This window comes from Excalfactoria chinensis, chromosome 1 (assembly GCF_039878825.1).
Source record: "Excalfactoria chinensis isolate bCotChi1 chromosome 1, bCotChi1.hap2, whole genome shotgun sequence".
NCBI lineage: Eukaryota > Metazoa > Chordata > Aves > Galliformes > Phasianidae > Excalfactoria > Excalfactoria chinensis.
Genome location: NC_092825.1, coordinates 91,728,376 through 91,743,052, shown reverse-complemented (window position 1 = coordinate 91,743,052; position 14,677 = coordinate 91,728,376). Strand labels below are relative to the sequence as shown.

At 37.4% G+C, this 14,677-nt stretch overlaps 1 protein-coding gene across 8 annotated transcripts in view; it reads right to left on the bottom strand.

Annotated features, from left to right (window-relative positions):
• The window catches only part of ROBO1 (roundabout guidance receptor 1), a 684,763-nt gene that overhangs the window by 49,639 nt on the left and 620,447 nt on the right, over positions 1–14,677 (bottom strand). For all 8 annotated transcript variants that reach the window (XM_072346085.1, XM_072346162.1, XM_072346331.1 and 5 more), the window contains 7 exons: positions 12,592–12,797; positions 8,437–8,518; positions 8,099–8,267; positions 7,823–7,989; positions 4,742–4,863; positions 2,090–2,321; positions 705–826 (listed from right to left, as the gene is read on the bottom strand). In XM_072346085.1, the coding sequence (XP_072202186.1) occupies positions 705–826; positions 2,090–2,321; positions 4,742–4,863; positions 7,823–7,989; positions 8,099–8,267; positions 8,437–8,518; positions 12,592–12,797 (1,100 nt within the window). The remainder of the gene's footprint in view (positions 1–704; positions 827–2,089; positions 2,322–4,741; positions 4,864–7,822; positions 7,990–8,098; positions 8,268–8,436; positions 8,519–12,591; positions 12,798–14,677) is intronic.

Sequence of the window (14,677 nt, the reverse complement as noted above, 5' to 3'; positions counted from 1 at the left end):
TTATAAACTTACTATATTTAGTATTATACAAGAACATTAGGAATACATTAGGAGGTATTACTTCTCGGAAAGGATAGTCAGGCATTGGAATGCACTGCCCAGGGAGGTGGTAGAGTCACCGACCATGGGAGTGTTCAAGAAACGTTTGGATGTTGCATTGAGAAATATGATTTAGCTGGGAAGTATTGGTAATGGTTGGACTAGATGATCTTCTAGGTCTTTTCCAACCTTGAAAAATTCTGTGATTCTGTGAACATTCTTCACTTGAAAGTTTTCTATTTGACTATTCAGTTAAAAATAAATTCCTCACATCCTAACACCATTAATTATTATCCTTGAGCTTTTCAGCTCCTTAACCCTGTTTATATTTATTATTGCAGCCAATGTCTTTGAGTCACAAAATGCTTCTCTAAAAGGTAGGGTTTCCTTTCAGCTTGCCTAGGTATTTCTCAATTTATAACAAAGACAAGAAAGCAGATGTTTCAATTATCAGCACTGACCCTTTGTTTTGATTTATAGAGGTGGCTTTAATTGCTTTCTACCATTTAGACAGAATTACTAAATAAGGAGTTTGATTCTTCAAAGAAATCATTTTCCAAATGATGTGCTCTAACTTTATCCAGTAGATGGAGCCATGCATCCACAAACAACTTACCCATCAGAACCCAGCCAATACTTTGGCAGGGGATATATGCAATTATTACCTTATATTCTTGAACCATTCCATTCTGGTTATCCTCGGGGGGTGGCTGCCAGGTGACTACAATTGCAGTCCCATTCCCATCATTTTTAGTTACTGAAACACTCTGAGGTGGAGCACTGGGCGCTGTTTGTTTGGGGAGAAATATTGAATGGTTATGTTTGTCAAATGCAACAGTGAAGGATTTTAGTTTTCTTTTTAAATGAAAAGTGGTTTCTGGGCCACAAAAATGTATTATTTTACTCCCCAGCTTTTGTTAAGTGCAATTCTTGCCCACAAATTACAATGATATACAAGATAAGTGATGTGAACCTACAGGCAGGCTTCCTATTTCTGCTGTGCTGTCTCTGTAAGACAGAAAAAGTCAGGCAGCCCACCAGACACTCCAAACTCAGACAACAATTACCTGAACAGCACATAATTATTGAAAGTGTTTCAAAGCATCTCATCCATGATCAACAGTATTAAAAAATGCAGTCTGTAAACTGACCCTAGCAGAATGTTAAACCTCAGCTGCTCCGCTGTGTGAGAAACAGTGAGTGATACAAACCTTACTAAAATCAGAAATGAATGTGTTATTCTTAAAAGATTTATACTTTGAATTTTAAATAGTCTTTCTAAAAACAATATGCTCAGATGATGCTTGGGATGAATGCGATTAAGCACACCTCTTGAACCACCCACAGAAGTAAACAAAAGCTACACTGTATTTACATCAGGTAGTGAAGAGATAAGGAAAAAGGTATCACATCCCAGCAGAGGCACTGAAATCCCTATTCTGAAGCACATACTTATTATGCCTGAACTACCAGATGAGCTACAACAAAAGAAACAGCTTTATGAACCTTCTCTTTTTAGCATGCGTTTGAGATGGAAATACATAATTTAGTCCACTATATCTGTTGCCCTCATTCATCTTTTCATTTTATATTACTGATTGATGCAGATATAAAAGCCTTCTAAGAATGTGGTTTCCATTCCCTCAGCTACAGTGCTTTGATGATTTCTGCGGTGTCTGCTATCTACTCAAGATAGTGATTAGTAAGTGCTTGAATCTGACAGAAGTCACTTGTGACCAGACCATGAACTCAGCAGGGAGGAGTGCACACTGCAGTGAAGATAAAAAGCACATTTCCCATTGTGTGCTGGAGGAGGGTTTTGCACATCCCTCTCTCTCTCTCTGTCTCTCACACATGGTTCTGAATATTTACTTCGATGTCACCAAACAACTCACTTAATGATCAGTCCAACACATTCTCCTCTGCTACAGACTGCTGTTCTCAAACAGCACACACTTCAAACAAAATCAAATAATGAACATATCAGAGAATAGCAGGCCAGAATACTACTTCAAAAAGGAAAGATGAAGACAGTCTGGCTCCTACTTACCTTCTTCTAGGGTTTTTGCAAATTTCACTTCACTATCTGCTCCTTGAAACTCATTAAAAAAAGGGCGGGCCTTGATTTCATAGTTTACACCTTTCTTCAGCTCTGGAATGATAACGCTGTTTTTGGTTGGAGTCCTCACTTCAAAAATTAGCCATTCCGACTCTCCATAGGATGCTGGTGTTGGCCGGTAGAGGATTTTATATCCTTGAATGTACTGAGATTGTTGGTCCACCTGGAAAAGTAGCAGAAAAACAGCCATTACAACACACAGTGCATTGTTTAATAATTTATTTAAAAAATAGGAATAATTTATTAAACTATTAGGAACTGTGCATGTCGTCTGCAACATTAGTCCTTGGTCTATCCATTTATTTTATTCAAAATAAACAATGCTGAACCTGATGCAGGCTCCTTGAATTACAGCAAAGTACAGGCCTGATTCAAAAGAACATTAATATTGATGCTGTTAGAACGGCACCAGTTTCGGTGGATTTATGGAAGCATTAAAGAGAGACAGCAGAATTGTATAACACCGTGGCTCTGTGAAATGAACCACGTTTACATTCATGGAGAAGCTGAATGGAGTCAGGAGAACTCAGTATAGACTTTGCCTATGCAAATCTGCTCTGCAGAACTGGTCAGGGATGAAGACCAGGGCAGGGGTTCAATGGCTCTGATGAACACATAAAGCACCAAGTGTGCCAGCTCTCCTGAGGTGTGAAGCCTCTCAAAATTCAGGAAATGAGCACTCTTTCCTTCATGCTTCCTTCTGGAGTAAGTGATTTAAAAGGGCAGCCAACTGGCACTATCTGCTTTGCTCTGATGAGGCTGGAGGCTGTTGAAGGGCAGATCTGCCCAAGCACTTCCTCAATGTTCACTGACTCAGCAGGAACCTCCTCTGCTGGAGGGAGGGGGCTGTTTTAAGAGAGCTCTTAAAGATGCTTACAAAATCAGCATGGCAATAAGGATGAGACTTGGAAAAACAGATCAAAATAATACGGTCCCAACTGATTTAAACTAAGGCTATTTTATACTGCATGTATGGAGAAAGAAACCTTAATGTAAATTAGGATAGGGTTCAATGTGTTTGGCTGTAACCACAGCAGAAACTTATCTTGCAGAAGTGATCTCTTGCGCAGCATTAACAACAAATTTCAATTTCTGATGAATAAGAAAGTCCAAATGCAACAATAAGAAATCTTTAAAAGGGTGCACCAGATTTTCCTTATTTTCAAAAATCTCACACGGTACTGTAATAAAACTATTTGCTAGCTATTTTACTAAAAAGAAGGAAAAAAAGCAAACTTTCATTTTTAATAAGCACATAAAGAATGCATGTGTTAGCTAAGACTGAAGTAATGCTTACTTTTAAAATTGCAGAGAAGCCACAGGCCACCCAAGAAACTGACAAAAAAACTGGCTGCCTGGAAAAGGTTGTTCTGTAAGTAAAGGTCAAACAAAATTGTGCTAGGAGCCTCAAGGATGTTTTAATGTTATTAGTTAAAAGAGGAAATAGCACAGCGCAGATGGCCTTGCTGCAGGTAAGTGGATGGAACACGGCAGATACTACCTTGAAGTACTGAAAAGCCCTGGTCATAGCTAGGATTCTTCTACAGAGTAAAAATGTCTTTGCTCTTGCTCAAAATGTTCTGCCATGGTGTGGCAGGGGCTACATCCTGTGCTCTGACTGCCAATATTGACTTGTTTAGATAGAATATCTGAAAAGACTTCAAAGCTCAATCCCATTTGATAAATTCCTGCACTTGTGTAACTTTCCCCCATTTTTTTCTTCATTATATGTTCTATTTTAAAACTGGTCTTCTTTTCATTGTATTTTATTTTCTGTTTTCTTACTTTTGATTTCCTATATTGTTCTTTCTTTTCATTTCTACCTTTTGGTTGTCAAATGCCTCCAATAGCAAGGCATTTTTAATTTTTCCTTCACTGAGGCTCCAAACTTTTGTAAACCTACTTGAATATTTTTCATGTATGTTTTCCTTTCCCTTGCTTCAGGACTTCTACAATATTGTTTCCTTACTCTCCCATTTCCCTGTTATAGTCTTCACATGATCAACTTCCTGTTTCCTCCTGTCAGAACAACGCCAACGGAACACCTCTGAATTGTTATTTATGTCTCTTCTATTTGTACTGCATGCATTCATAGCGCTGTGGGAAGAACAGTATATTCAGATGACGGTATTTTGTTTTGGGTGTGTTTCTCAGTACATATGTAGGATGGAAGAAACACTTTGAAAGATAACTATGTAGTATTTCCCTCCATTGGTGTCTGACAGATGGGGAATTAGCCACGTTATCTCATTAAGGGACTAAATACGCTTCCTACTGAAAGCAGTGCAAAAGCTTCAAATGATTTAACCTAACAGAGCTTAGGATCGATTCTTTAGTATCCAGAGGACGACTTGGGAACTCTCACCGTATTATAAGCAACATTCTCCACGGGGACAAGAAATGTGAAAATGGGACAAAGTTCTGTGAAATACGAAAACAGAGCCCCAGTAGTACTTATTAAAAAGAAAAACATTGCCAGTTTTTTAAAAACTACACAGCTTCTTGAAGAGTGACTCCACAGTGGTCAAACAGTACATTTCAGCAACGCATGTAACTACCTTCATGGTGGGGATTTGTACTTACTGTCCAATGAACTTCAATTGAGGAGGAAGAAAGAATAGTAGGGTTGTGCAGATGTAGTACCACATCGCCTAGTTCTCTCTGCACTTGCTTGTGATCCACACCTTGACTTGTTGGTGGAACATCTGTAATAATTTAAGATTCAATTCTCACAAATATATGCAACTCTTAAAATAAGTATCTGTAAATACCAATAAATATATCATAAAACAAAGAAAGTTTTCATCAGTTAAGGTTATCATAGGTACTCTCCAGAAATGTAAGAAAAATCTACAGAAAGTCTTTTACTGAGTTAATATACTTTGACAAAAACAGGAGGAAGAAACAGGAGGGAAATGATGGATAAAAAGCAAGAACCACATTCAGAGACATCTTTGAAAAATGACCACAGAAGCATCTCTTTATTCTTTCCTGCCCAAAGGAAAAAAATTTCTATTGCCCACTCCAAATTCCAACAGAGACCACAAAACCTATATGAAAGGGCCATTGTGAATGCTTTGCCTTCAGGTAAATTAATTGGCAAACTTACTATTTTTAATTACAAAAAGAAACAAAAAATGTAGAAACTAAAAGCCAGTCACGTAGCTAAAGTTTCACTCTGATAGCAGGTGACTTCTGTAAACAGAAGGCAGAGCACAGCTGAGTGTTGTCATGCTCTTCTGACATTTAGTCTACCTTACAGCTAAAAGAATTGGACATACACATGAAGGGACAAATTCCTCTCAAAATAGGCAGTAGGACAATGGAAACCCATTTCTGCATGCAGTGCCTTTGAAAAGAATACTTATCTGAAATTTAATGACTGTCCTAGACATATATAAAATTTATAGGGCAGTGACTAACAGAGTGTCTCAAATATACATGTTACTACAGACAACGGAGGAACACAGTCTCTATATTGATTTCATATGTTTCCCTTTGATCACTTCATTTTAGGAAATACCATGCTGACAACCGTTAAAATCACAGACTAGGGAATTCAGTGAATGTACTTAGACTGATTTTTCTTTTCCTAATACAATTTCAGATACAGAGTAATGCATTACATAAACCTTACTCAAGCCTACTACTTCCTCTGTCTCATCTCCTCTAGACTAGAAAACGTTCAAGGATTCAGTTCTCTGAAGACCTTGGTAAATTCCATACCTGTCTGCTCACTAGACAGGCAAAAGGGAGTAAAAAGAAATTGTGTATATATCTATTACAACTACTGCAATAATTCCTTTTTAAAGGTACTTCTTACAATTAAATGAAAAAGATGCAAAGCTTCCTTTTTGCATGGTAGTTAAACTCTCAGTTAAAGTTTTCAGCCTTGTCTAAACAATATTAAAAAGTTTGTAAGGCTGCACTGAAAAAAATATCAGTGTGAGAACAGCTTCTCAAAAATACAGTTCCCCATGTGACATATAAAGCTTATGCCACTTTGCAGTCTTGTCACATAGTTGACTCAAATATCTGCACAACAATGAGATCTCTCTGAAGTTAATAAAGAAAATTGAGATTACCATGCAATCAGTAGATGACAAATCTAGACTCTTAGAAAGGAATGCTGATTACATGCAAAAAACAAAAACAAAAACAAAAAACCAAACACCCAAAACAAAACAAAGAAATATCACAATATTACTGCTATATCTATTATTTTCTGCCTAACAATTCATTTAACAGAGCATTTCCCTTCCCACCATTTCTTTAATGTTTTGAAAGCTCTAAAGATAGCAAATCATACTTGGAGTGTTGCCTAAATATCAACTTGCTTGGAATGTTGCAGGAAAGTTAGTTTAATAATTAGTGATATTTTCACTACTAATTATAAAAGATGAGTCATCAACGATAGGACTAAAACAATTAATAGACTCAGCAATTTTGCAGTTCTGTGCTACAGGACTACATGCATCATCTATTCTATGTTTTATTGGTTAGTCTCTAAAGTTTCCAATACAGGGACTGTGAGTGAGAACACTCAAGCATGTTTTTAATGTTGGTAAGGTCTAAAGGCTGAGATAAGTTAGACTCCTGATCTGGACATAAATTTAAGACAAGGCAATAAATTTCTATGAACAGAAGTTAAGTGGGAAATTCTTGAACTAGCTTACAAGCTCAAACTGAAAACCTGTGGAATGCCACACTGCATGAAAAACTGACGTGTACAGAACACTGCAGCTCACCTGCCCACACAGTAACACGTTGTTCTTTGAGGCAGACCTAGGAAACTGTAATTCCTATTTTCTATGCAGCTATAACTATGCTGTCCATACATCCACTGAAATCATTACCATAAATACATAATAACAAATAATAGGAATATGAAACTGCCCACTCGCCATGGGAGAAAAACTTGCTTTCAGACCAACTTCAGAACAAATGAGAAGTTCCTAAATGAAGATTTTTTGTTTCCTTTAAGGAACTTCCTTCCAAAAACAAACATGCTTAATTCTGCAAACAAATAAATAAAAATATAGCACAGGCATCTGAATAAGCCAATGGATCAAATTCTCTACTAAGGCAGGAAAAAAAAAGGAAGATGCCTTTTGTTACTTTTCCTTTGAAAAACAATATATATATATATATATATATATACACATATATATACATATATGTATATATATATATATATTTATTTATTTTTTTCCCTATTTAAGCATGAAAGCATCTGCACTGGAACAATAAAGGCTGCGAAGTTCATAGAATCATAGAATCCAAAATAGATCATATGCTGTTTCTGTCTCTAGTTCATTTGGTTCACTGGACACAATAATAACATTTTCATAGAACTTAAGGATTTGCTTGATAACTTCGAAAATCAGAGATCACTTTTGTTGCTAACGAGCTATTCTGTAAGACATAACTATTTTTAGATAAGAGATAATATGAATCCCTTGGGCAGCACAATATGCTGTCTAAGAAGCTTTTAGAGTTTATGTTAAAGGGAAATGCAAGTTTAAACAATGTATTTCACTACCTAACATATATCCCAGCCAGCACAGATAGTTGAAAGCTATCAATACTTCTGCATCCAGTATCTCTCAGTCAACTTGTAGCAGCCAATGTGAACACCTGAGATGTTCAATACCAAAAGCTTACCTTGAGTTTTCACTGGATCCGATATTTGGCTTGGGTCACTTAGTCCATATGCATTAGCTGCCCTCACAAGGAATAGATAAATTGCACTAGGTTTTAGCCCTTTAACTGCAAAACTCTCTGTTTTCACATTTTCAGCTACAGTTTGCCAGCTGCTACCAGATGCATGGCTAAGAATAAAACACATACAACAGCAGGTTAGCATGTGCTTCTTTAACAATACATTATATGATTATTATATACAAACTTAAGTGCAGCAAGATCACGAGACACATATACCTGAAGGCCTCAATTATGTAAGAGGTTGGCGTTGCACCTGAATTCAAATTAGGTTGCCATGACAATGTTACTGTATTTCTGCTGACATCTGTAACCTCGGGTTTTGATGGAGCACTAGGAATCAAGTTTGGGTCAGTGGGTCTTGGTGGCTGCACTGGGACTCCAAATTCTAACAGAGGAGAGAGAAACACTGAGTACAGACAGACAGGAAGCAGCTGTAAGCTAAATGCTACTCACATCTGCACTGGCAATTTATGACAGTCAGATAATTACTGCATTTCAATTTTTGACTTTCTTTTATGCATTTACTCCATGCAGAGAGAACATAATTGATTTACCTTGGACCTCTATGTAGGCACTCCATGTAGCTTCGCCACTTGGGGTTGAAGCAACACAGGTGTACTGACCAGTGTCACCCAGCTGAGTGGGAAAAAGAGAAGAATAAATATTTGAAACAATCAGGCACACAGTGGGCTAGAAAAGTAATTATACCTCTTTACATCTCTCTATGAATATGAATAAATCTTCTAGTCTGCAGAAACTTTGAACAAACTTCTTACATTAGAAGGAATCATTTCACATGATACAAAATGAAAAGGGTTGTGTTACTGAGTATTATTTTAAAAAGTAGAAATGTTGCATATTCCTATTAAACACTGCCCATTCTGAAATCCACACGCTGAAGACCAAGTCTCATAGCACTTATTCCTTACTCTGTAGGGTTCTTAAGAAATAAACTGAAAAGGAACTTAGATGTCAAGACTCCCATACAGTCTTCTGCCTAAGTAATGCTTAGGGACTTGTCTGGACTGAAGAGCTGTAGAGAATGCTGTTCTTAAAACAAAGCTTAAATATTTCACAAGCCTTTTTACCTATTGGTTTCTTTGTGTTAGTATAAATTTCACTCTAAGGCAGATCCCCCAAAAATATCTCCGTATGTTATTCTCATCCAGTTTGGAATGATAGCATATTTGGCACTTAATTCTGTACAGAGGACCATAATTTAGATGGCTTTCGAGAACATCACTGATTTTGTGGGACTGCTTTCTAAATTTCTAAAAATATCAAATAAAAATACAAAAACCAAATAAAAAGAACAGAGGGGTTGTACAACTCCTGCTTTTGTGATCAGCAAAATGTACTTCATGTCTTTTCCTACTGGACCTACAGAGCAGATTCTGGGAGACACTGCTGACCTGGCAGAGCATTGCCTGCGCACACAGCTACTCCCTTACAGAAGCTGTGCAATTGAAATAAAAGAGCATTTGCGAGAAATCGTGACACAATGGCAAGAGAATGCTATTTTCCTCTGTTAACGGTGCTGATTTCCACTCCCATCTGGAGAGCCCAAGGGACACCAGGGAGTCCAGAAGGGAGCGATTCAAGGGACCACACAGGGAAGGGAAAGCAAGGTCTGGATGAAGAATGTTCCCCTTCAGGTACAGTTTGATTCGCTCCTTGACTCAAGTGAAAATACCCATGGCTCTGTGCAGGACCAGCAACAAGGGCAGGTCAGCAAGGTCTGCTCTGGCTGCTGAACCAGATGGGCCACAGGCACTGCACAGTGATGTCACCATAATGACACATGAGCACCATGGTGATGTTTGAGCCTCTCCCCTTGGAACCCCTCAACAGTTCTGTGGGATTTCACTTGCCAGCTGGCAGGGCAAAGGGCAAAGCTCCCTGCAGAACTGACTGAGAGCACAAACCACAGTCTACTGAGACAGTAGACAATGAATGCTCGCTTCTGGTTCTGATCCAAAGGGTCCAGATGTGTCCCTAGGCTTTCCTTCTGATCTTCCAGGTTAGGATACAGGAACAGCCTGGGCATCAAAAATGGATGAACAAGATGTCCTAACTCATCCTGAAGAGAAGGAAATAAAATGTGTACCTCATGCTTCTTACAAGGAGAGCACATGCACAGGCACTGTTATCTCTTCAGCCTTCGCTTTTCCAGAGAAGCACTGGGTACTGGCAGAAAGCCACTACTTAAGAGCATTTGGTAGGGCCAGAATGGGAGCTGTGTTCTAATTGACCAAGAAATGTTTCAGATTGAAGTACTGGGAAAAGAAGGATCTTTGAGAATTTGGGTCAGAAATCATGAAAAACTTTATTTGTCAACTTAATGTGTACGGATTTACAAAAACTCAGTGTGGCTCCAAAAGATCTCCCTTGCTTCCTGAGTTTCTGGCAGAGGAAGAGGCATTTGCAGCCCCAGGAAGGTACATCAATTCTCCACCCATGAACCAACTCTCATAATATTCTGGTGGAAGAGATGGAGGGTCCAATAAAATAAGCCTCAGAAATGGAGGAGATGAGGATGACAGGAAATGTTCTGATCCTAGTTTCTTCTTCTGGCTGTTTGCAGGAATTTTAGAGGTAGCATTTCTGAGTACTAGAAATGTGGGAAAAATATATTTGGGTTTTATCCAGTAAGTCTGAACCCATGAAACAGAAAGATAATAAATGAGGGTATTAAGCCTATTACTTAAACATATCTTGCTTTAGTCATCCTAAGCTGTAATACCCATGTTTGTATTTAGCAATTAAAAGTTTAAGTTTCTGTATCTTGCTGTCTTTCAGTCCCAAACTGATCACAACTCTTCTCCTTTGTATTTTCAGTTACTTTGCTACTACAACCCATACTTCGAGAAAGATCACCTAGAGTTGCTGGAACTCTGCAAAAACAGAGTTGCCCTGTAGATACAGGAGAGCAGCTGGCACCCCAGCATGGAGCCCACTGCACAGCAGGAACAGCAGCACCCACTTATACGTTTATAACTTCATATTTCATAGACAAATATTTCTGGAAGTAGGATGTTTGAATAATAAACTCTTTCTATTGTCATAGCCTTTTCATTCATCCAGGTGAAATCTCAGATCACATTTTTATTTTTCTTCAAAAAATGTAGAAACAATGGTTCTCTAATGTCAAGGTAATGGTCTTCTTTAACAATGAAGCTCCATTAGCCATAGAGAGCAAAAGACTGGATGGTGCTTGCATGCTGGATGCACTGAGAATGCTCTTACTAATGATGTCGTTGGAGTGAAGGTAGAGACAAAATAAACAGCAGCATTTTAATTATTGAAGACTCATAAAGAGATCGCCACCTTCACAGGATGACTGCTCACAAAACACTGCTCTATAATGCCAGGCAATAATAACTCTTGGCTTAATTTCCAGGCTAACATTTATCAAAGGTTTGTGAAACCAAGTGCTTTGGAGAAGCCTTCTCTGAAAATCAGAGAACACTGTTCAGAAGACCTGGAAAGATATTTGGTCTTTCTTGTTACAGAAAGGTTATTATGGATAAAAATTTGATAATAGTCTTAAATTCTAAAATCTCATTTCTTTAACATCCTCAACACTATGCACTGTACCAAGAAGGCAGTGCAAGAAATAATTGAAAACAGCATAAGGCAGCCCTACCACAGCCCGACTGTTGCTCTGGTTTCCTTCACAGAATCATAGAATTGCTTAGGTTGGAAAAGAACTTAAAGATCACTGAGTCCAACCTCAACCTAACCATACTACCCTAACTCTAATAACCCTTTGCTAAATCATGTCCCTGAGCACCACATCAAAATGGTTTTTAAACACACTCAGGGATGGTGCCTCAACCACCTCCCTGGGGAGCCTATTCCAGTGCTTGACTGTCCATTCTGTAAAGAAGCTTTTTGTGACATCCAACCTAAACCTCCCTGGTGCAACTTGAGGCCATTTCCGCTCATCCTGTCCCTAGTGAGAAGCGACCAACCCTGTTCTTACAGTGTAACTTGTAATTAATAACAGAACAAGTCTAGCAAACATAGTAAAGCCATGCATTTGGCCTAATTTTAAGAATTAATACATTTCAAACCACGTAAAAGATAACAGAGAGTTAGTAGGCAAAAACTTAATATCATTTTAAAGTGTTTTCCATTTTGCCAGGCATGACCAGCAATACTGACCAGGAAGAACAGGCACTTGCTACAGTTCCCTAAGAAAGCCACGTACGTGACAGGCAACCATTTTAGGCCAGGGCTATACTTTGTTTATCAAGTAAATATGTTTAAATTAGAAATGTTACTTTAAAAAGCTGTGAACATGACTCCATAACTGCAGTATCCTTAGCAGAGGCTTTCTTAATAAACATTTCAAATAATAGATAATTTTCATCTATTAGTGATGAAACCCAAATTATGTAAGAATTCATCTCACTGAAATATATTTGCTTCTTCCTTCAAGTTTTAAGTAGCAAATAATCCCCTAACTTATTACTTAAAAGCATTTTTCCATTTGAAATAATAGGCCCTAGGCTATACAAGCCATGGTGTAAAGCTTAATGAATGAACCATCTGAAAACTTGAAGTATCAGATATTTTAATACAATTATTTAACACTTTATTAATTTTAACTGTACTATTTACAATATGAAAAAATGATCTGAAGAGAAAAAATCAACAGACAACAACAAAACTCAGCACAAAAACGAGCTTGCCAGTTAGCATACCTTGGCATATCGGATCTGTAATGCTCCTGTCTCCAATTGCTTGATGCGAGAGTCCTGGGTAGAGACCAAGATCCCATCCTTTTTCCAGAGGATAGTGGGTGTTAAAGTGCCTGTGGCCACACAGTTTAGTACTAAAGTACCATCTACAGCTACAGTCTGATTCACAGGACCCTGTCGAATGACAGGGGGAGGCCGGTCTGCAATCACTGCCAGAAGAAACAACAGGAAATAGATTTCTGTGACTGGAAGCAATTTTCTAATCATCTAAGCAACAGCAGTTGCTCGAGGCTTTGAAACAAACTAAAGATAATTAAACAAGTAATTAAAGTTGGAGGCATGCATTATTCAGGGCATGGTGCATCATAATGATGCACAGCTACAGAATTTATAATGATATACAATACATTAATTTCAGAAGGGAAAGAAGAATTACATATTACATAGGCATTCCGTAATTGCAGTGTCTTCATAAAGCGATTAAAAAAAAAAATGAGAAAGGATTTCCCGATTGTTTTGCAATTCAGTTTTTACCTTGTTCATTGTTTTTTTGTTTTGTTTTGTTTTTTACAATACAGCGCACCTGTGTAACAAATACTTTCAATACTTTCAAGATTCAGTGATAAATATTAAGGAGGTAGGCAGACATTGAACAAAGTGGCAAATATCTAGGATATGTATGTATATATATTTTTTGTCTTAAATACTGTGAACCATCAACTTATCTTTGCGCTGTTTCCTAACTGGGAGTTGCCTTCCAGTAGACTAAACACAAAGCTAATGAAAGTACTATATCAAAACTTTTCAGCTAAGAAGTATTCACTAGTTTCAGATTTCCAGTTTTTTGATAACTTCACCTGCAATACTAGCTCAAAAGCATACAGAGTAACACAAAGTGTGCTTGCACTAGTTTTACTGCATCTTACAAACAATGGAAATGAAATGGTCTTGATATATTATTTAATAATTATGCAAAGAAAAGTATAAATAATCTCAGCATTCATAGAAACAGGAATGACTATACTTTTTTTCCCTTTGTTCAATGCATAATCAAGAAAAGAAGTAAAACCTATCTTACTGAGTGACCCCCTCTTTCCTGTATCATTCAACATGACATGGGCTGTTGACTTAGAAGTAGCCATAACTTAAAGTGACATAACTGAGCTTAGCAGTGCCATGGGTATTGATTTAACTTAAAAGCTGGTTTGGTTGTTGAAATATAAACCTAAAATTCTGAATTTGGGAATATCAGATATTTCTAGGTTATTTTCATACAGGGTATTGGCAATGTTTTATTTTTTTGGCTAAGTGCCAACTCTTGTAATTTCATTTGCATGTTCAAATGACACTTGACATTTTCAATTGCTTAATTTACCTTTTACTTCTTGTCCCTACCTGCTGCAATGCACTGCAAAGCACTGTGAGGCCATTAGTATCTTTCTCATCAGAGTAAGTCAAACCTAAGCTCACATATAGTTTATATTTAACTTTGACAAGTGTCTAAAGAGCTTTGTAGATTCCAATAGTAGGAGGCTACACATAAAGTCTGCAGATAATTTTCCAAATAATCTTCTGAGCAACAGGTTTTTCCTTTGGACTTATGCTTTGGTTTCTGTTAATTTATACTTTTTAATGTTAAATAAGTAACATTCAAAGTGGCTAGTAATAATAATCTATAGTAGGATGTTGATATAATGCCAAATGTCAAAAATGTATAAAAAAAAATGCACACCGGAAATGATATTGATATGATGCTATTCATTATTGACCTACATAAATTTCACAGTATTTTTGCCTTTTTGCACCCAGTAGCCACCTTGCTGACTGATCTATACTCTACAGCTGAATTTAATGTTTGCAGCGATGTTCACTGCAGTTTTTACATCTTAAATTTTGTTCCAACTCCCTTTAAAAGGAAATGTATGATATTCTACTGACCCCAATTAAGACTGAATTTTTGTCTTTGATAGGACAAGGGAAAAAGTGACATACATAAATGGAGATAGTAAGTGACATGGAGTAGTAAGGGATAAAGAGCAAAGCAACAGAAATCTGAAAGTAAGCTAAACCTAGTTAGGGAAAGATTAAA